This window comes from Myotis myotis, unplaced genomic scaffold (genome assembly GCF_014108235.1).
Source record: "Myotis myotis isolate mMyoMyo1 unplaced genomic scaffold, mMyoMyo1.p scaffold_m19_p_2, whole genome shotgun sequence".
NCBI classification, from domain to species: Eukaryota; Metazoa; Chordata; class Mammalia; order Chiroptera; family Vespertilionidae; genus Myotis; species Myotis myotis.
The window spans coordinates 215,942,382-215,964,493 of record NW_023416324.1 but is presented as its reverse complement, the minus strand read 5'-3'; the positions used below and the strand labels follow the sequence as shown (position 1 = coordinate 215,964,493).

Below are 22,112 nucleotides of genomic sequence, written 5' to 3'. Positions count from 1 at the left end.
TTAAAGCAAAGCGCTGACCATCCCTCCAGAGAACCCCGCTCTTCGCCGGGAGGCTGGACACAAACCCCGGTGGCTTCGGGCCGAGCCCGGCCTCCGAGCTGCCGCGTCTGCAAACTCATGGCCACGAGCTCCACCACTAATATTAGGCGCCACCATGGACAGCTACGCATTTGGTTGCTTATTCCACGTCTCACCATTTACATGTTTTGTGTGTGTGTGTTTTTAAATATATTTTATTGATTTTTTACAGAGAGGAAGGGAGAGGGATAGAGAGTTAGAAACATCAATGAGAAACATCGATCAGCTGCCTCCTGCACACCCCGCACTGGGTATGTGCCCGCAACCCAGGCACATGCCCTTGACCGGAATCGAACCTGGGACCCTTCAGTCCTCGGGCCGACGCTCTATCCACTGGGCAACACCGGCCAGGGCCGTTTACATGTTTTTATTTTCATCAGCTATGAAGGCACTTAAATAACCGTCTGAATGGCGGACGCAAGTGATGACCGATAAGGGTGGGCGGTCCCCGGGCCCGGGGCCTCCCCGTGCTCTCCCGCCCGCTCGCCCCGCCGCCGGCCGCCCCGAAAACGAGCGCTGGACGGTCTTAACCACCGTCCCTGCCGGGCGGCCTCCCCTCCGGCCTCCCGACTCCCCGAGGCGCCCCGAGGTCGCTTCCGGGCCGGGTCCGCGAGCAGAGCGGGGAGGGGCCAACTCCAGGCCCGCGAGGCCTGCGCAGGCGCAGTGGCCACGCCTCGCCCCGCTGTGGGAACCCAGCGCTCGGGGAGGGAGGGTGGACCGCGAGTGGGCGGTCACTGCCGGGAAAGAGGGGCGCGGGCAGGCGGCGCAGCCTAACACTTCCCCGGGCGCGCGCCACCCACGCTGCGGGCACCAATCTCGCGGAGGCATCTCAGCGCGTGCGCGGAGGGCGACAGGCGCGTGCACGGAGGGAGGAGGGAAGCGCGTGCGCGGAGGGCGACAGGCGCGTGCGCGGAGGGAGGAGGGAAGCGCGTGCGCGGAGGGCGACAGGCGCGTGCGCGGAGGGAGGAGGGAAGCGCGTGCGCGGAGGGCGACATGCGCGTGCGCGGAGAGCCGGGGGGCGGGGCGGGGGCGGGGCGAGGAGGGCGGGGGCGGGGCGAGCGCTGGGCCTGGCCGGTGCCCGGGCGCACTGCGAGGAGTGCCCCGGCTTAAATGGCGGCGTAGCTGGCGGCCGCGGAGGATGTTCGCCCTCCTGGGTGTGGTGCTGGTCGCCGGGGCGCCGTGCGTGTTGCCCGCAGCTGCAGGTGAGAGATGGGGATCCCGGCGCTGGGCGCCACGGCCCCGGGAGGTGGGTGGCCGGGCACAGACGTTCTGGGAGACGAGGTCACCGTGGCCACAAGCCCATTGGGCTGGAAACTCAACAGGAGGAAATGGTGTTGGAGCTCCGTCCAGCCGCTGGCTCGGCGGCCTGCGCCGGGTCCCGTCCCCCCGCCCGGCGTCCCCGGCCCCGCGTCCCCCAGCCCCGCCCATCCCGCGGCGCCGGGTGTCGAGAGCCTCCGGGTCGAACTCGTTTTCCGTTTGGAAAGTCGGGCTGCCTGGCTGGGCCGTTCCGTTTCGGCTTTGGCCGTGAGCTGCGCTGCTGTTCCCGAAGCCCGTTTCCTCCGGTTAGTGAGCAGCTCGCCCCGCGCGGGGCGGACGGGAGGGTCGCGGGGACTCCCCCCCGGAGCGTGCAGGGGAAAGCAGCAACAAAGGAAAGTGCGCCGCCGGACCCGCCCCGCCCCTTCGCTGCAGCCCCAGCCCCGGCCCCGGGGTTGCCGCCCTGCTCGGAGCCGGGGGAGGGGGCGGGCGACGGCCTGTTTACTGCGGGGAGGGGTTCCGGAAGCCGGGGGTCCGGGAGGCTGCCTAGGGACTCAGACACTTAACTGTTGGCTGAGAAAACTGCACCCCAATGTGGTACATGGCACCCTGTTTCTCGAATTCTGCCACAGATATGGGACACAGGATACTATGTGGGTGGTGATAGGGGCCTTTATGCAATCCGTGGCAATTTCTTTGAAGTCTTCGGTTCATGAAAATTTGCATTAGACTCGTGTTTGCTTTAATATAGGAATTTCCCCCAGAGTTTTCACTTAAAATAACATTCCAGGAGGGTGTGCATTAAGATCTGTAATTGAAAAATTTTTTAAAAAAATTTTTTTTAAAAGGTCCTAATTTTAAATTTGGATTAGCGGAGAGCTGCTAAAAGTAAGTTTTATTTATTTATTTTTTTTAAATATATTTTTATTGACCTCAGACAGGAAGGGAGAGGGAGAGACAGAAACAATGATGAGAGAGAATCACTGATTGGCTGCCTCCTGCACGCCCCCTACTGGGGATTGAGCCCACAACCCAGGCCTGTTCCCTTGACCAGAATGGAACCCGGGACCCTTCAGTCCGCAGGCAGGCAGACGCTCTATCCACTGAGCCAGACCAGCCAGGGCTAAACGTAAGTTTTACATACAGCTAGCATGTACTGTGCTCTTAACTACACACCAGGCACTACTCTAAGTATTTTAAAGGTAGGAACTCCTTTAGCTTTCAAAACAACCCGAGGCACGTTATCCTCATGGCTGTGTGCAGCTGAGCAAGGAGAGGCCCTGAGAGCTGAGTCACTGGCCTAAGGTGGCGGCTAGCTGGGAAGTCAGACTGGAAATCAGGCACAGAGCCCACCTTTCATTAACCTACTTTTTTTCTCCACGTTTTAGTTCTCTTCAAAACTGAACGAAATGTTAACCCTGACTTGATCATCGCGTTGCTCTGTCTTTCAAACACTCACTTTTAAACCTACTAAGTGCAATTCTAAGACCTGTATCCAAACTGTGGGAGGAAACGCCTCTTTGTATGGATGGGTGTGCTGGGATTTATGTCGCTTTAAAAATTAGTAAAAGTGTGTCCGGTTATCGGTGTGAATGTGAAAGGTGGGAGGCAACCAGTTGTATAAATAGAAGTTTGGCCCAAGTGCCCATGTATATACTTTACATGCTAAAGGGGTGAAATAAACTATTATCAAAAGGATATTGCTAATAGTAATAGAACAAAATCTGTGACATCTGAAATCCTGTTTAATAACTCTATTCCAAGTCTCTGTCCGTTGACATGCCGATTGCGCCAGGGCCGGAAGGCCTCTCCCTCCTTCAGCAGAAGGGCTGTGTCCCGGAGGAATAATCCCTGGTCACACCACCAGAGCCCCTCCTCCTGCCCCCAGGCCCAGGATCGTGGACGTAGGATGTCCTAGACGACACCACGGATGCCACCAGATCCTTTGTCAGCCTCCGTAACCCAATCTCTGCCCTCAGATGCATGGAATCTATAAAACTCCAACCAACGGGTGGGAACTGAGTGTAGAGGAGCGGGACCGGGGAAGTACTCTGTCAGGGGTGAGATCTCAGAGAATCTGAGTGTGAAATAGGAAATAGAGGGTGGGGACGCTCAACGAGCACCTCCGAAAATGTTAAAAGAAGCCGGAAAATGTTTTCTCCAGTGCCCCCTCGCCCCCCTTTTGAGTCCATACCCGAATCTCCAGCCGAGAGTAGCAGAAGCAGTCCCAGTGCAGAGCGGGTGCACCGGCAGGCCCTGCTGCTGCAAAATCTACGAGGAGATAACAGGCTTGCCTGAGGCAGAAGCAAAGGCTAGAAACGCCATAGGAACCAGAAATAACTCTGAAATCCGGCCGGTCGTAGTTTGTCACACACGGTGGAAAACCAGACCTTGGTGGCGTTGAAGCTCCGTGCGCCCAGCATGGCGCCAAGCGCTCTGAGGGATGCAGGGGACGCGTGCAGCTGCCCAGGCCTGCCCTCCAGGACCCGCATCTGGTTGGAGGTCTGTGTTTAACACAAAGAAGCGTGTGAAGACTCTGCCCACCCAGTTGTGAGAGCTGCCGGCTGCCGGCTCTGGGCTTGGTGACTCTCGCCGATTGGGTGTGGAATGAGCAGGGCGGTTCCTGGTGCCGCGCGCAGGCCCCCAGGTCCGCGGGAGCTGCGGCGATGGAGGAGGGTTGTCTAGCAGGGTCAGACGTGAGCTGGGTTTTGGAGGATTGGTGGTCGGAGCAGAGAGATGCGATTGCCGTTGCCAGCAAGGGCAGAGAGGGGAGATGTGCGCTAGGAGGGCGAGGAAGAAAGAAAGTGGGCCTCTGCGGGAGTCCTTGCGTCCCCAGGAGGTTCCCACCTGTTTCTCAGGTTCCTGGAGGGCGTGGCTGATGGGTAACCCTTCAGACCTGGGCTCGGGTTTCGTGCAGGGATGTTTCACTTCCCGTGACCAGCCGGCGGCTCTGAAAGCACAGCTGCTCTGCTCTCCGTCGGTAGATGGAGCAGATAGTCTGTCTCGGAACAGAGGATGTGAAACCAGCGTGAGGCTGTTAAACAATGAGCCCTGTATCCTTCGCATCACGTGGCTTCCAGGCCAAACACAAACTCGATTTTACACAGAGAATATTTTTTCAATTAGAAGACAAAGCCTCGCCTGGCTAGCATGGCTCAGTGGTTGAAGGTCGACTATGAACCAGGAGGTCACCTTCCAATTCCTGGTCCGGGCACATGCCCAGTATGGGGCGTGCAGGAGGCAGCTGATCAGTGATTCTCTCTCATCACTGATGTTTCTATCTCTCCCTCTCCCTTCCCCCCTGAAGTCAATACAAATATTTTTTTAAAAAAGACAAAGCCTGCTTTTCCCCCTTGGTTTTTCCACTTTTATTGGGATATAGTGGACATTTAACGCTTTTTATAGATGAAAGGAACTCAGTCTTTCCCAGCTCTCAGATGCAGAGAGATAACTAGTGAACAGCCTCCCTGTGCTGGGAGCAATCAGGAGTTCTTAGGTTGTTATACACTTAACTGTGATATGTACATGTTTTCGTGCTGTAGTCAGCGATGTGGAGGGAAGAGCAACATTTTCAGGACCATCTGTAGTGTATCTCTGACTCTTCTTTCTTGTTACCCGTGTAGGGGGAACAAAACTAAAACCTCCCCAAAATGTGGAAGTCGACATCATCGATGACACCTTCACCCTGCGCTGGGCCCGGAGCAGGGAGCCTGCCGGGAACGTGACTGTGTCGGCGGATTACCGAATGTACGTGCCCCCCTCGCCGGTGGCCAGAGCATCTGAAGATTTTTATAGTTTTAATGCCATCATTTCTTTTCAGATTTTTGGAAAACGTAGGGCTTTCCCCCCAGTTTTTGGAGAAATGTTATGTCTACGTAATATTTAGAGCCTCATTTCGGCAAACAGAGACTTAGTCGACTTTATCTTCGGGCTTTGCCGCCAGTGGCTGTGGGTGGCGATGGCGCCGGGTCCTGTGACTGGGAATCTGAGCCTGAGCTGGAGCCTCGCGGCCAATGGAGGGCAGGCGGGGAGTGGCAGCAGAGAGGGTTCCGGAAGGAAACGGAGCTCAGAGGGGCAGTGCTTGGCGCTGGGCACCGGGCCGTCTGCTGACCTCTCCCTGTGGGAGAAAGAGCAGGTGCTGGGCGGCGAAGAAGCAGGCGCCGGGCGGCGGGGACCGGAGCCCCACCCTGCACCCTGCACCCCTGGCCACGCGCTCTTGTTCTCCAGTGGGTGGTCGATAAAGCGAGGAGATGGGTCATCTCATAGATTTAGTAATTTTTTTAACTTGATTTTTAGAGGGAGAGGAAGGGGGAAAGAGAGAAACATGGGCGTGAGAGCGAAGCATTGCGGGGCTGCCTCCTGTGGCAGAGTCTCGGGAACGTTTGTGATGGATTAAGGTGTCGTCAGCACCAGCTCGAGTCTAAGCTCAGGCAGGTAAAGGACGAGGTGACGGCCAGGAAGGACGTGTTCCATGCTAGTGTGTGTTTTTGGTAATTTTTTTTAAATGTGTTTTTATTGATTTTTAGAGAGAGAGGAAGGGAGAGAGAGATAGAAACATCAATGATGAAAGAGAAACATCATCAGTCGGCTGCCTCCTGCACGCCCCCTACCCAGGACCGAGCCCACAACCCAGGTGTGTGCCCTGACCGGGAATCGAACCATGGCCTCCTGGTTCATGGGTCGAGCTATACCAGCTGGACTATTTTTGGTAATTTTTAAAAACGTTTCTTTTTTAAAAAATAAGGTAGACTTAAAGTTGGGTCAGCACTAAAATTATTTGGATACCATTCCTAGTTTCCGTTGGCATAAAGCATCTTTAACCCTTTGCGGTCCAGTTTTATTTTTGGAATTCCAACAGTCTGGTCGAAATTAATTGACGGGATTGAATGTTGAAGTTATCTGTCTCACTAGACCTCAGCTCGATGTTGGACCTGCTCCTAGCACCTGGGCTGTCCAGTCAGCCTCCACGTTGGACCGAAAAGGGTTAAAGTGAAGTCTATAATATTACCCCCAAATCAGCTAATGCTGGGACTGTGAACTGAGCTGGACAAAATGCCTCCTCGGACCAGTGTCCCAGGTGGGCAGGGCTCCCCGGGCAGGAGTCGGACCCCGCCTCTCGCTGCCTCCACTCCTCGCCCTGCCGCAGCAGGGCCTGCGCTTGAGGCGCGGGTGACCGCGGATTTCTTCCTGTGTCGGAAGGATCTGATGTGAATCACGTAGGCTTTTGGGTTGACTGAATCCACTTGGAGGACTTTATTAGTGAAAGTTCCTGTGAGTCCTTCGTTCCTGGTGCTGGGATGGCAGGAACGCGGGGTCAGCAGGCAGAGGGGTCTTGGTAGGGAGGGAGGAGGAGCTTTCACACTCTATGGACCCCAAGGCCTCTCTCAGGGCTGGCGGCTGTTCAGGGAGCGGACCAGCGGGACCCTCAGCTCCAGTCCCAGGTTCCCAGTAGGAGCAGAGGGTCCGGGAGTAAAGTGGTCGGCCAGAGGGCACAACTGCTCGTAGCAAAGTCCACTTCTACCTGGTGGGTCATCCCTTCTCTGCTTCCCCACAAGATTAGAGAACCGTGTACATTACGGTCACTGTGCCAGACCCTCCCTCTGAGGAATGAGAACCTGGTGTCTGCACTGAAAAGGTGGAAGGACAGGAACATGTCAGCCGGACAGAAACTGGAGCAGAAGTCGCTGCGTGACCAGACCGCATCCGGCACGCTCCCGGGTTTACCCATCCGCTCACTCTTTCTCTTGCCTTTTTATTTTGAAGGCCTAGGATTGTGGATAATTGGACGAAACTGCCTGGGTGTCAACATGTTACTAGTGCCACGTGCGACTTTTCTTCCCTCAAGATGCATGTTTATGAGGAAATTAAACTGCGCATAAGAGCAGAAGAGGGAAACAGTACTTCTCCGTGGCGTGAGCTTGACACATTTATACCATTTCAACAAGGTGAGAAACAGCTGCAGGGATTACATTGTATCGTCTGTTCACAGTTACCAGGCAGCTCACTTCCCACACCTGCACCTTTTTTTATACTAGAGGCCCGATGCGCGGAATTCGTGCAAGGGGCTCGGCCCTCGCAGCCCCAGCTTCATCTGGAAGGTCATCGGAGGGTCGTCCAGGTGGTGGTTCTGCCGTTTGGTCTAATTAGCATATTAGCTCTTCATTATATAGGATATTTTTCTTGATTTCAGAGAGGAAGGGAGAGATACAAACATCAACGAGAGAATCATTGATTGGCTGCCTCCTGCACGCCCCTACTGGGGATCAAGCCCGCAACCTGGGCATGTGCCCTCACCAAGAATCGAACCATGATCTGGTGTATGGGTTGATGCTCAACCACTGTGCCATCCCGACTAGGCCCAAAGATAAATCAGATCATGGCATTCCTCCCATCATAGCCCTCAGATTCCTTACTCCCTGGCCACAAGTGACCTCTGACCTCATTGTCCACCACCCAGCCATTCCAGGCCCCTCCTGTCTCTCGAACGTGGTAGCCCCTGCCCATCTTAGGGGCCTAGACCTGAGTGCCGGCCGGGACCTCACTTCCTCCCTAGAGGTTTGCGTGGCTTGCTCCCTTGTTTCAGTCACATCTCAGAGGCTCCCCCTGACTAACTTACCTGAGACACCCCTCGCTCATCCTCTGTCCCTGCGTAATCTTCATGTTTCCTTACGCACGCCTGTCACACACGTTTGTGTCTTCAGGGATGCTGCGTTCCCCGGGACAGTGGGCTCACGGGACTGTCTGTTTCACACTGTGAGGCTCAGACTGAGCACTCAGAAGTGAGTGGGTGCGTGGCATCTTGTTCATGAAGGTGTAGTCAGTGTCCCGATCTTTACAGCTCGGATCGGTCCTCCGAAGGTACACTTAGAAGCCGAAGACAAGGCAATAGCGATCAACATCTCCCCTCCCGGAGCCAAGGACAGTGTCATGTGGCAGCAGGAAAACCCCCAATACAGCGTGATCATCTGGAGGAACGCGTCGGGAGCGCAGGTGAGCGCTGCCCTCGCCCGGTCCCATGGAGACTGACACTCACCCTGACGTGTGGCTGGTGCCCTTCTAAAGAACAGGCTTCTGTTTTTTTGTTGTAGACTTGGAATGAAACGCATCACTCCAGGTTTCCCAGAATTAAAATTCACAAGCTCGTGCCAGAGACCACGTACTGTGTGAGAGTGAAGGCGCGCCTGCTCCTGCACTGGAACCCTGCGGAGTTCAGCCCCGTGCACTGCGTGAGCACCACAGGTGAGGCCGTGGTCCGCGGGCACACAGTGCGGCCGGCGGGCATCTTGCACTTTAGGTGCTGAAACTCATAGGATGGTTTAGTGAGTAGTTAAAAGCATTTACATAAGCCAGAATATGGCTCAGAATCCACAGAAAGGGGTGGTAGTTGCTGGAAGAACAGTTAGCCTTGCAAAACTGCCTTATAGGCGAAATCTGTATAATAAAAGCCTAAGCAACCGTTAAGGCGGAACAACCAGTCGCTATGATGTGCCACTGACCACCAAGGGGAAGACACTCAACACAGGAGCTGCCCCCTGGTGGTCAGTGTGCTCCCACAGGGGGAGCGCCACTCAGCCAGAAGCCGGGCTCACGACTGGCGAGCGCAGCAGTAGTGGAGGTAGCCTCTCCCACCTCCATGGTAGTGCTAAGGAGCGGCGAGCTGAGTGGTAAGGAGCTGGAAGCAGGTGGGCAGTAAGGAGCGAGGGGTCCCAGACTGCAAGAGGGATGTCCGACTGCCGGCTTAGGCCCGATCGCCGCAGGGAGTGGGACTAAGCCATCAGGCGGACATTGCCCAAGGGGTCCCGGACTGTGAGAGGGCATAGACCAGGCTGAGGGAACCCCCACCCATCCCCAGTGCATGAATTTCATGCACCACGCATCTAGTGTTTAAATATGAAAACATCCCGGTAGATTTATTTCATCAGTGACATCTTGTCAACAATTCAAGTCAAGGGTAGGAGCTTAGGTTTGTTTATTTTAATTATAAATTTAGTATACTTTGTGGGGTTTTTGTTTATTTTTTAAAGATTTTAATTTATTTTTTTTTAATATAATTTTTATTGTTTTCAGAAAGAAAAGGGGAGAGAGAGATAGAAACATTACTGATGAGAGAGCAGCATGGATCAGCTGCCTCCTGCACGCCCTCTACTGGGAATCGAGTTTGCAACCCTGGCATGTGCCCTGACCAGGAATCTAACCGTGACCTCCTGGTTCATAGGTCAATGCTCAACCACTGAGCCACGCCAGCCGGACTGTGCTTTTTTTTTTTGAGTCAAACCACAGGGCAGGGTGTGAAGTGATGTTTTCCTCTCCTGCCTCCCTCCCCATTTCCATTTGTCAGAGAGCAGGTGGCTGGGCTCCTGTCAGCATGTACAAACTGGCAGTGGTTCTGTTTTTTGTTTGTTTTCATCTTTATTGTTCAGATTATTACAGTTGTCCCTCTTTTTCCCCCCCATAGCTCCCCTCCACCCAGTTCCCACCCCACATCAAGCTCTCGCCACCTCACCGTCCTCGTCCATAGGTATAACATCTTTGTCTAATCTCTTCCCGCATCCCCCACATCCCCTTCCCCCTGAGAATTGTCAGTCTGATCCCTTTCCATGCCCCTGATTCTATTACATTCCAGTTTATTCTGTTCATCAGATTTTTTATTCATTTTATTTTTAGATTCACTTATTGATAAATATGTATTTGTTGTCACTTTGTTGTTCATAATTTTTTATCTTTACCTTTTTCTTCTTCCTCTTCTTAAAGGATGTCCTTCAGCATTTCACATAATACTGGTTTGGTGGTGATGAACTCCTTTAGCTTTTTCTTGTCTGTAAAGCTCTTTATCTACCTTCAATTCTAAATGATAGCTTTGCTGGATAAAGTAATCTTGGTTGTAGGTTCTTGGCATTCATCACTTTGTATATTTCTTGCCACTTGAGAAATCAGCTGACAGTTGTATGGGTACTCCCTTGTAGGTAACTAACTGTTTTTCTCTTGCTGCTTTTAAGATTCTCTCTTTGTCTTTTGCCCTTAGCATTTTAATGATGGTGTGTCTTGGTGTGGGCCTCTTTGGGTTCCTTTTGTTTGGGGTTTTCTGCGCTTCCTGGACTTGTAAGTCTATTTCTTTCACCAGGTAGGGGAAATTTTCTGTCATTTCTTCAAATAGGTCTTCAATATCTTGCTCTCTCTCTTCTTCTGGCACCCCCATAACTCAGATGTTGGTACGCTTGAAGCTGTCCCAGAGACTCCTTACACTATCTTCATATTTTTGGATTCTTTTTTCTTTTTGCTCTTCCAGTTGGGTGTTTTTTTGCTTCTTCGTATTTCAAATCTTTGACTTGATTCTTGGGATCCTCTAGTGTGCTGTTGAATCTCTATATTATTCTTTATTTCAGTCAGTGTATGCTTAATTTCTGACTGGTCCTTTTCCTTTTTTTTTTTTTTTTTTTTTGGCATTCTCACTAAGATCCTTGAAGGTCTCACTAAGTTCCTTGGAGGTTTCTAGAAGATTCTTTAGTAACTTTATAACTGTGGTTTCGAACTTTATATCCAGTAGTTTGCTTTCTTCCATTTCTTTCATTTGTGACATGTTACTTTGTCTCTACCTTTTGGCTACTTCCCTGTGTTAGTTTCTATGTATTGGGTAGCTGCTAAGTCTCCTTGAGTTGGTAGAAGGGCCTTGTGTGCTAGGTGTCCTATAGGGCCCAGTGGCTCAGCCTTCCCAGTCACCTGAACTGGGCACTCTAGGTACAACCCTTTGTGGGCTCTGAGCACAGTCTTGTAGTTGAGCCTTGATTGCTGTTGGTGTCACTGGGAGGAATTGACCTCCAGGCCAATTGGCTGTGAGGACCAGCTGTGTCTACAATGGAAGAACTGCTGTGCAGGAGACACCCTTCTGGGGCAGGACTTGCTTCAGTGGGGCTTTGGTGCTCACTGAGTCTGCCCCTTGAGTGTGTCCCTTATGGATGTGAAGAGCTGTAATCTGGTGTGGTCTTGCTCTGACCACTGGGTACACTGGCTCTTGGATCTCCAAGGAGGTGCAAAGTCAGCCACTGCCTGGGACCATCCAGCAGGAGCTACAGAGAGATCTGCAGATTCCTCCTGTTTGTATCAGGTTTGGAAGTGCCCAGACGAGGCCCAGCTGTGTAGCAAAGCAGGCTGGTTCTGGGGCCGGCCTTGGGCCTTCTTTTGATAGCTTTGGGGCTCCCTGACTGAGCTGCAGCTTGTTTGACAGGTTTTAGGCTGAGAAAGGACAGGCCATTCATATGCAAAAGCTGCTGCGCACAGCTTGGGTGGGGTTGTAAATTGGTTGGGGCGGGGTCTCAGGGAATCTCCAGGGCGGAGCAAACAGCAATGGCTTCCAGTCAGCCCTGCACCGGGGAGGTCCCAGCACAGGAACAATGACTGCTGCAAGCACCTCCATCTGGAAGAAAGCCGCACCTGTGTTCCTGCCCCAGTGCCAGACAGTCCAGTTTCTCCCCATATATGTCTGGGTCCCCCAGAGTCTTGCCCGGAACTGGAGTTCAGAGCAAGCAGGAGTTTGTATCTCCTTCCAGCAGCCCGTTCCGCGCCTCCGTACCTCCTACCAGTCTCAATGCGCTCTCTTCTCTACCTCTCTGGTTGTAGTACTTCCTCTCAGCCAGCTTTCCTGCGGTTCTAGATGATAGTTGTTCTGTCTTTTAGTTGTAATTTTGATGTGGTTGTGGGAGGCAGCAAGTACAGTGTTTACCTATGCCGCCATCTTGGTTCTCTATCAGTTCTGTTTTGTTTTAAATTTTTAAAAAAGTCTTGCTGCATACATGTGGCAGCCACTTATTTCAGCTGATATTTGAGACTCTCCTTGTATGTCAGCAGGTACAAATGGGCCTCCCCATCCTCTTAGGTGGCGGCATAGCCGTGTACACATGGACACGCAGCATGACTAACTGAACCACGCAATGATCGAGCACACGCTTTCCATCTGCCCTGCTGCGAGTGCGAATTCTCGCCACATGTATTTCACTAGAGTAGACATGTGCTTTTTTGTATTCTGTGTCTTCCAGTTGAAAATGAGCTGCCTGCTCCCGAAAATATACAGGTCATTCTGGAAAATGACACCTATGTTCTCAAGTGGGATTACACACACGACAACGTGACGTTTGAAGCTCAGTGGCTCAAGTAAGTTCTTTCCCGCATGCCCCCTCTCTCCTTGAGTCCACGGGCTGCACTCCTGCGGCTCCCCCCACAGGCTGGCCGGTCCCTGCGATCACGTTGTTGGTCGCATTGTTGGAGACTGGCCATCATTCCAGCACTGGCTCTGCCTGTGGCTGCTGCTGACACAGAGCTGGTTGCATGACCGCTCTGGGACTCAATGTCTTCATCTGTTGTGAGATGTGTGTGTTCTGTAACATGGGTGCCTCCGGTTCTCTGTCTTTTGAAGGCAGGTGAGATGTGTGTGTTCTGTAACATGCCCATTTTTTTTTTTCGGGTTTATAAAACATTGTTAATGGTCAGTTTGACTCAGTGTTTTTAGCACTCTTATTTCACCCAACATCCACCCAGTTAATTTCCTGTGATTACTGCCCTTTAGCACTACAGTCGTTTTCATTTTCCCAGCTCCTGATAGAGTTGCCCTGGGGAAGTCCGCTAGCGCCCCCTGGGACCGGGCTTCTTGGAATGGCTTTTTTTTTTTCCGGCTTTCAAACAACTTTATTAGAGGCTGTTTTAAATGACAACTCCCAATTCTTCTTAATTTGCTTTTTTACAAATTCCAGTTAGAACTATGTTTATACAGGACAGTAATTTTTGCATTGATCTTTGCGTCCTATTTAAACCGCCCATCGGGCCATTCTGGTAGAATGAAAAGTACAACTGTGAGGCTGCAGGTTGACCAGCACCACTGAGCAGAGGCGGCGGGGGCGGGGGGGGGGGGGACGTGCGGGCTGTGAGGGAGAAGCCCACTTCACAGGGGGGAGGGCGCTGCCACCCTCTCCTCTAGCCCCCCAAACTCACAGTGATAGGCACCTCGCTGCCTTGTCATTCAGAAAGGGTGAAATAGAGACCCTCCCGGTCCGAAAAAGGGTTTGGACTTCCATCTTCAACGGAATTGAAGTTTCTCCCACCCTTCCCATCCCCCATTGAACACTCAGGTCCTAAGGCTCCCCGTGTGCACGCGCGTCTCCCCAACCGGCCAAGGACCCTCTCTGGGACCAGGGCCCCCCTCCGCTCCTGGCCTTGGACAGATGTGGGCGGTGGCAGGAAGGCCACTCCCACTCCCACTCACCCCACCTCTTGGGTGTGGGAAGGTACAATCAACCATGAACATAAATATGAATAAAAAATGAACTTGAAAATGACAGGTTATTAATTAAACAAATCTATAAAAATAGGACATAACTCTGTTCAAATAAATACGAAATAAATAGGCTCGGAGCATGATACGTGGCATCAGTGGAATGTGAGGCTGGTCCCACCGCCCCAGCTGGGATTGGACAGGAATGCTGGGGCCGCAGGAACAGACTGTAATGCATCAGCCAAGCTCTCTACTCACTTTGTCTTCCCTCCGGGAGCTCAGGGCTTACACTTTTGTCCAGTCTGTCTTTCTGAACAAAACCCTTCCTCAAAAATACCTAATTAAGGCCTTCAAGCCCTTTTCTTTTTCAGGGCACGCAGACACGGGCAGAAACCTCCCGTTACCCCACACCCACTGCCTCCCGCCAGAGCAGGGATGGAGCTGGGTCTGAGCTGGTGCCAGTCCCGACAGAGCCCGGAGCAGCTCAGAGCACCAGGAGGCCCCAGCAGCGCAGGGCAGAGGCAGAAAACTGTGTTTTCCTGCAGTTCTCTGTCTCGCGAAGGCGTGTGAGAGGCGTGTTCTGTGACATGGGTGCCTCCGGTTCTCTGTCTTGCGAAGGCGTGTGAGAGGCGTGTTCTGTGACATGGGTGCCTCCGGTTCTCTGTCTCGCGAAGGCGTGTGAGAGGCGTGTTCTGTGACATGGGTGCCTCCGGTTCTCTGTCTTGCGAAGGCGTGTGAGAGGCGTGTTCTGTGACATGGGTGCCTCTGGTTCTCTGTCTTGCGGAGGCGTGTGAGAGGCGTGTTCTGTGACATGGGTGCCTCCGGTTCTCTGTCTTGCGGAGGCGTGTGAGAGGCGTGTTCTGTGACATGGGTGCCTCCGGTTCTCTGTCTGGCGAAGGCGTGTGAGAGGCGTGTTCTGTGACACGGGTGCCTCCGGTTCTGTCTGGCAAAGGCGTGTGAGAGGCGTGTTCTGTGACACGGGGGCCTCCGGTTCTCTGTCTCGTGAAGGCGTGTGAGAGGCGTGTTCTGTGACATGGGGGCCTGTGGTTCTCTGTCTTGCGGAGGCGTGTGAGAGGCGTGTTCTGTGACATGGTGGCCTCCGGTTCTCTGTCTTGTGGAGGTGTGATTCTGGTTGCGGTATTGCTCCCGGATGGGCACGTTCTCTCCCTCAGAGCTCACTTCTCCAAGAGGCTCGAGTCCTCAGTCCCGGCCCAGGGTCTTGGCAGCACGCCCACCACGGCCACTGCCAGGCGCCGCACGGCGTCACTGAGTGCGCACCGGGGAGAGTATTTGCACATCTGGAACCATCAGTAAAGTGCAGCCAAGCAGGACACGCTGAGCTCTGGCTGCCGTCCCCGTCGCCTCTTCAAGTGTTCATAGCAGCTGTCTAGCAGCCGGCCGCAGTTCCCGGGCATGGAAGGGCCCTGCTCACAGGCCGGGTGCTCCCCCGGGGACAGGCTCTCGCCCCCTGGCCCCCACTTCCTGAGGGCACTGTTCACCGTTACAGCCCAGCCCCTAACAGGATGGCTGCCTGCTACAGGCACTCAATACAAATACTTACAAAATCAATGCATTTAGAATTAAAAACAAACTTTTTTTGTCTTAAAAGGTCTTATTTGAAAAGGATGCCCGGAAGCCAGTCAGAAAAGTGGGCGCAAGTGCAGGGCTGCGAGCGTGCCCCCGTGGCCCGGTGCGCCCCGCCCCAGGACCTGTTCCGGAAAGGGATCTACTTCCGCGTCCGGGCCTCCCGCGGGAGCAGCTCGTCCCCCTGGTCCCAGGAGGAGAAGTTTGACGCTGGAAGACAAGGTAAGCCAGTCGCTTTACTCTGGATGCCGATTCTGCGCCCCGGAGGCCCTTTGCCCTCATCTCATCTGAGTGAACGCCGTGCCCTCGCCCCCCAGTTGTCATCCCTCCTCTGATCGTGGCCTTGAAGCCCCTGAGCAGCCGCTCGCTCCAAGTCTCCATCGGCTTCCAGGACCAGACCGAGCTCCAGCACTCGCTCACCTACGAAGTCAGGTTTTGGGAAAACGCTTCAAATGCAGAGGTAAACAGACCAGTGTGATTTTGTAATTGAGAGTTCTCATTGGTTGAGTGACGATAAAGCTTGGCGCTGCCGGCGGGGCTCAGGGATTGAGCTTTGACTTATGAACCAGGAGGTCAGGGTTGGATTCCTGGTGAGGGCACAGGCCTGGGTTGCGGGCTCGATCCCCAGTAGGGAGCGTGCAGGAAGCGGCCAATCAGTGATTCTCTCTCATCATATCTCTCCGTCTCCCTTCCTCTCTGAAATCAATAAAAATGTATTTTTTAAAAAGCTTGACGTTAAAATTATAGGGAAATTTTCAGCCTGTAAGACTCCGTGGGCACGCTGTCCCTCCAGGGAGCACGTCCACACCTTTCCCGCCCCTCCTTCCCCAGGGCACGCATCTCCTGACCTCAAGGGGCCGCAGGAGACTTGCAGCCAGGGGAGCAGTGGGCAGCTCGTCCCCCAGGCCCCCTTTTCTCTGTCTTCCCCGGGAGCCAGGGCAGCCGGGCTCTCCTGTTGCTTCTTCTATTCGAGGTCCTTTCTTGTTTCACTGTCCTCAGCTTTCATAAACGTCCTCCAAAAACAAAAACAAAATCAAGAAAGACGCTGTGACTGCCCAGTCCCCGGTCAGGGCGCAGGCCCGGGTGGCGGAGCCAGTTCTCTTGTCGTTGATGTTCTGTCACTCTCTCGCTCTCCCCTCTCTCTAAAATCAGTAAAAACATTTTTGTAATTAAAATTAAAAAGTGCTCTTGCAGCAGCACCTTTGACTTTCTGGCTTGGTGGTAGTGTCCTGTCCCAATCCAGAGCCTCTCGAGCCGGCGCCAGCTGTGTGGGAGGCCAGGCTGGGCGAGTCTGTAGAGACCTGGGAAAGCAGGCGTCCCGGGCGAGCCTGCGGGGCGGAGCCTGCCATGCGGCTTGTCGTTCACAGCGGAAGACCTTTGTGGAGCAGAGAGCCGACTTCCCGGTCCTCAGCCTGAAGCCGCGGACGGTGTACTGCGCGGACGCCCAGGCGCTGCTGGAGGACGGGCCGAGGAGCCAGCGCAGCCGCCCCAGCAACACCGCGTGCGCCGCGACAGAAGCAGGTGCGCAGCTCCCAGCGCGTCTTAAAAAGGCGACTTCAGCCCTGGCCAGCGTGGCTCAGCGGATAGAGCGTCAGCCTGCGGACCACAGGGTTCTGGGTTCAATTCCAGTCCAGGGCACGGACCTCGGTGGCAGGCACCTCCCCAGCCCGGGCCCCGGTCGGGGCGCGTGCAGGAGGCAACAAATTGACGTGTCTCTCTCACATTGATATTTCTCTCCATCTTCCCCTCTCTCTTCCACTCTCTCTAAAAATCAATGGAAAAATAACCTTTTGCGAGGATTTTAAAAAATAAAATAAAGCCCTAGCTGGTTTGGCTCAGTGGATAGAGTGTCGGCCTGCAGACTGAAGGGTTCCAGGTTCGATTCCGGCCAAGGGCACATGCCTGGGCTGCGGGCTCGATCCCCAGTGGGGGGCGTGCAGGAGGCAGCTGGTCAATGATTCTCTCTCATCATTGATGTTCCTATCTCTCCCTCTCCCTTCCTCTCTGAAATCAATAAAAAATATATTTTTTTTTAAATAATCTTAAAGGAATAGATTTCCTTTACCGGCTCTCTCTCCCACGAGCTCTCAGGGCCGTGAGCGCATTTGTGCGCCAGACCCGCCCGGCTGAGCACTGTGTGCTTGTTTTCAGGAGGTGCCCCCGGAGCCCTGCTGGTGGCTGGTGTCGCCGTCATGCTCGTCCTCTGCGCTGCGCTCGCCCTCGGAAAGCTGGTCCATTACGTGTTCTTCCCGGCGGGGAAGCCACCCGCCACCATCGAAGAGGTAGGTGCCTCCCCTCTGCCCGCCAGCGCGGAGCATCCATCTCACGTCCTGTCATACACTTGCCAGAGGCGACCCCGCGTGTGCGTGACTCACTGACGGGTTTGTTCCGAACGTCGTGATGCCCGCGACGTGCTCGGGGCTGACTTCTATGTGAAGCTGCAGCTCTGAGAACTCGCAGACTGACTTACCCTTTCAATGACCGTTTCTCCTCTTTTCCTTTTTAAATTAGTATTTCCCCGAGGAGCCCACAAAGAATCTGTTGCTCTCCACTTCTGTGGAGCAGACTGAGGAGTGTTTCATCGTTGAAAATGTGGACGCTGTCTCCGCAAAAGAAGTGAATCACCTGGATGAGGACCACAGAACATACACTTCCCAGGCCAGCCAGGACTCGGGCCACTACTCCATTGAAGACGAGAGCGGGGAGAGCGGGGAGAGCGGCGGCAGCCAGGCCGGCGAGGAGCTGGGCCAGCGCGGGGCGGGCGCGCACTCAGCGGGCGGGAGGTTTGCGTGACGCTGGGAGCCTGAGCCCCGGCTCCTCCGGGAACTGTCAAGAGGGTATGGCTTGTTGGGAAAGAAAACATCTTCGGGTCACAGGTCCTAAAAGCACAGGCGCGCGCTCGACCTGTTCACAGATGAAGAGAAGGAGCGGGCACGTCTGCCACGGCCTGTCCACACGGGAGGCCTCGAAGAGCAGCGATGGGGCCAAGTCAGGGTCCGGTGCCAGCTCGGCCCAGGGAGGCCTGGTGCTGCCAGTTACACTACCTGGTGCCTGGCAAGGACGATCCTCGTTCCCCGGAGACGGTCAGACACTTGGTCTTTCCTGGGGCCCGGAAGCAGACCCTAGGAAACGTCTTTAGAAAAGCTGGGTGCCCTTCACTCTAGAAGACACTGCGCCCCGCCAGTGTGGCTGGGTTGGGCATTGCCCGTGCACAGAAAGGCCGCCGGCTCGACTCCCGGTCAGGGCACAGTGCCCAGTAGGGCCCTGGGCTTGCCTGCCTGTGTGGGGTGCGTCAGAGGGAAATCCCCGACGCCCGGTTAACACACCAGTCGGGGTAGGTCCCTAAGACGGGGTGCACGGCGTCTTCAGGGCCTCTGTGGGCCTCAGGAGCCAGCGGCCAGGCAGCAGACAGGCCCGGGTGCCTGCTTGCCGGCCCTGTAGTCGCCCGTGGTCAGCACAGCTGGCCGGGCCTTGTTTGCAGCTGACAGGGTTTCTGAAAACCATGGACTCGGGAGCCCAGGAACCTGCCTCGGAATTCCAACATGAGGGGTCTCGGGGGGCCAGACAGCACCCAGGAGCGTCCGCGAGGCTTTCTCAGCGCAGCCAGAGCTAACGTAGATTCACGTGGGCGTGAACGGAGCGCGGCTCTGGACACTGTGCACACAGACACCTGCGCGTGCACCCGTCCGAGGTGGCCCAGGTCCAGAAGCAGCACGTACAGACCCCATTAGAGATCAGCAGCTCAGAACCTCAGCGTCTGACTGGGCGCGGCCACCTGCACGAAGCAATTTTAAAATATAATGGAGCCCGCACTTCCCCCCCTGTGTGGCCGGCACAGCAGTGCCCGGGGCTGGGGGATTGGGAGGGTGCACCCACCCCCACCCCAACTGCCTGGTGCGTCAGGTATCTGTTTTGTCTGCTGTCCACCCCGCCAGGCCGGGCTCTGAGAGCAGGGCCTTCCCGGGAGCCCGGTGCCTCCCGCGGGGCAGGGCCTGCGCACAGGAGTGCAGGAAGCGTGACCGAGTGGGCGAGAGAGAACACGGGACCCGTGCATGCCTCTGACAGCATCTGCATGTTGCTGGGGTTCTGGAAGGACATGCCAACATTTTCATGCAAAATTCTTTTGTACCAATAATTTCACCTGTACTTTTGCCTGAAGCCCAGTTGGTGTAAATAGTTTTATATAATAAAACTGGAGCCAAAAGGCTTTTGATTTGTTGTTGTGCTTGAACTTAACAAACTTCTATACACCAAAGGGGCTGCCACTGGGACCTTCACAAAGTTTTCACAAGGGAGGGGCTGGTGCCAAAGCCTGAGGCCGAGATCCAGTGCAGCGCCCCTGCCCCTACACCCCCACCCTTGCCCCCCCCCCCCGCCCCTGCCCCTACACTCCCCGCCCCTGCGCCTACCCCCCCGCCCCTGCACAAGCAGCCTGGTGCTTTCCTTCCCGACCTCAGCTCCCTTGGGCGCCTGCTCCGTGCGCCGGACTCCACGGCTCTCCTCGTGCAAATGCTTCTCTTCCTGCGGCGACTCCGGCCCACCGCCTGCCTCCTAGGCTTCTGCGTCTGAGTGGGAGCCCAGCCGGCATTCCGTCGGGAACCCTTCGGTTTTCGTGTTTCCAATAAGCTTTCTCGGGCTTTTTCCAAAATGGACCGGGGAGCGAACTATTTAGTAAATTCATCTCTGATGCCCGAGAAGCGCCCTGTTCCTCCGCCGCAGCGACAACGCCAGCGAAAAGAGGCAGCGTGTGCGCCCCCCCCCCCCCCCGCCCCCAGGGGCTCACAGCAGCACGGCCACACGAACACTGGGCACTGGCTGGGCTGCTTTCCTGGGGGAGTGCCGGGAGCCGGTCCATCCTTGCTGTTTCAAGGGACCTGGGGTATATGGCATACTGTTCTTAATATGTTTGCTCACCTTCTTGGCGCTATGTGTTTTAACCAAGGTCACCTCTCTGAGAAAGGTTGTTTCCCCAGGTAGGGATTTTCCCCTGAAGTTAGGGAGGGAATAAAACCCCTTAACTAAGTGCCAGGCGGGTAATTAATCACTTTAACTACGAACAATCATGCTTAAGCTACATAATCTTTACTCCCTGGAATGGAGATAAGAAACGCCCTAACCTTTGTAATAGAGATTGATAGGATTGAATCAACTGGTATAAATACAGATGTAACAAGGCAACAGACACAGAACCTAGACACAGAACCTAGAGATAGAAGAACTTCGCTGGAGAGAACATGGCAAAAGATTCTGGACAGAAACTGACCACAGAACCTAGAGACAGAACCTGGCTACAGAACCTGGATAGAACATGGCAAGAGAACCTGACTAGAACCTGGTGACTGAACCTGGCTGGAGAACCGGGACAGAACCTGGCTGGAGAACCTAGCGAGGGAACATGGCTACAGAACCTGGCTGGAGAACCTGGAGAACCTAGCAAGAGAACATGGACACAGAACCTGGCTGGAGATCCTAACCAGAACGTGGCTGGAGATCCTGGCTAGGCTGCTGATCAACTGAACGCTGTCTCCGTGTCATTCCTTCTTCGCCAACTCCGTCTACACCTTTGGGGACCCCTGGACCTGCTGGGGTTGGACCCCAGCAGGAGAGGAAGTCAGGAGCATTGGGTCCCACCTGAGGGCAAAGAAAAGCGGGAAGAGGAAGGTGACGTGTTCACGCAAAGGGTGCCTGGGCTCCTGCCCCCCGTGGCTGGTCCCCCTGAGCGCGGGGTCCCGCAGAGGGGCCTTCGAGGGAAGAAGCCGCCATCGGGGAAGACGAAGAAAAGACGGTGGTGGAGCCGATATCCTGGCTTAGAAAGAAAAGGTCTTGAGCAGGAGGGAGTGGAGAGGGAGACTGGCCACAGCTGGTGTAAATGGAACATTTGTCCGAGGTGCCCGCCGCCCCGCCCTGAAAACGTCCCGACCACTGACCACCGGCGAGGACGGCTGCGGGGAGGGAACAGGCGAAGAGGACACATTTCCTTTCCCTCCAGTGGGAAGAGGAGGCTGTGCCCAGTTTTTGTAACGCTTTGGGGCTCTGGAGTTTGCTTATGAAAAGTGACTATGAATTTTATAGAATGAAAGTACATCATCCACTCTGAAACCTGCCCCAAAGACCCCCCCCCCCCCCGACCATGTAGAGGCCTCGTGTCCGTGTCCGTGTCCGTGTCCGTGACCAGGCCTGGCGCATCCCTGGGAGGGCCCCTAGCGTTTGCCCGAAGCTCCATGGCAGCGGGGCTGCCTTTTTGGTTGCTCCTCACCCGAGGGCATTTTTCCGTGGATTTTTAGGGAGAGTGGAAGAGAGAGGGAAGACAGAGAGAAACATGGATGTGGAAGAGACACACCGATTGGCTGCCTCCTGCACATGCGCCCTGACCTGTGCCCTTGACCAGAATCGAACCTGGGACCCTTCGGTCCACAGGCCGACGTTCTGTCCACGGAGCCACACTTGCCGGGCAGGACTCTCTGTTCTTAACTCTGCAGCTGACCCTTGAAGCAGCTAATAAACGATTAAGTGGATTCGCCGCTAGAGGGAGACAGTTACCCAGTTTAGACTCACAACCAGCTGGTGTTTTAGAAATTGATTCCTACCGTGAAGAAGGCGGGGCTGACGCTGTTACGTCGGTTGGAGTTGCTAGATTTCGCCAATAAAAATGCTGGATACCCAGTTACATTTGAATTAAATTTGAATTTCAGGTCAACAAGAATCTTTGTAGCTGGAGTGTGTGCCCAATATTGCATGGGACATATTTATAATAAAAATATTTTTTGTTGTCGAATGCTTTGAATATTCCGGCATTTACTTGTGGAAAGAGATGATTGTGAATTTGCTAGTATAGGAGTATATCATTCCCTCTTTGAAATCTCAGTGATTTCTACCACATCAACACGTAGGATCATGTGCTCCACCTGTGATTTCAGATAAACACCCACCTCTGGTT

General features: G+C 54.5%; 1 protein-coding gene across 4 annotated transcripts; it reads left to right on the top strand.

Annotated features, from left to right (window-relative positions):
• Window positions 1–1,134: 1,134 nt before the first annotated feature.
• On the top strand, window positions 1,135–19,383 carry IFNAR1 (interferon alpha and beta receptor subunit 1). 4 transcript variants are annotated; one of them, XM_036349351.1, is made up of 13 exons: window positions 1,162–1,280; window positions 1,401–1,640; window positions 4,956–5,079; window positions 7,096–7,277; window positions 8,171–8,322; window positions 8,421–8,571; window positions 9,788–9,850; window positions 12,363–12,477; window positions 15,201–15,397; window positions 15,493–15,635; window positions 16,543–16,696; window positions 17,327–17,457; window positions 17,687–19,383. In XM_036349351.1, coding segments are annotated over exons 3-13 (1,572 nt in total). In that variant the 5' UTR covers window positions 1,162–1,280; window positions 1,401–1,640; window positions 4,956–5,077; the 3' UTR covers window positions 17,969–19,383. The 4 variants fall into 4 exon arrangements, with proteins under 4 accessions (XP_036205242.1, XP_036205243.1, XP_036205245.1 ...); XM_036349349.1 differs by lacking the exon at window positions 1,401–1,640 and having other exon boundaries at window positions 1,135–1,280; XM_036349350.1 differs by lacking the exons at window positions 1,401–1,640; window positions 9,788–9,850 and having other exon boundaries at window positions 1,135–1,280.
• Window positions 19,384–22,112: the final 2,729 nt, after the last annotated feature.

Excerpts from the sequence above, each read along its gene's own strand:
- IFNAR1 (XM_036349349.1), top strand. The coding sequence starts at position 1,217 with ATGTTCGCCCTCCTGGGTGTGGTGCTGGTCGCCGGGGCGCCGTGCGTG. Across the intron at positions 1,281-4,955 it reads CGTGTTGCCCGCAGCTGCAG|GGGGAACAAAACTAAAACCT; the intron begins GTGAGAGATGGG and ends TTACCCGTGTAG. Across the intron at positions 9,851-12,362 it reads CTCACCGTCCTCGTCCATAG|TTGAAAATGAGCTGCCTGCT; the intron begins GTATAACATCTT and ends TGTGTCTTCCAG.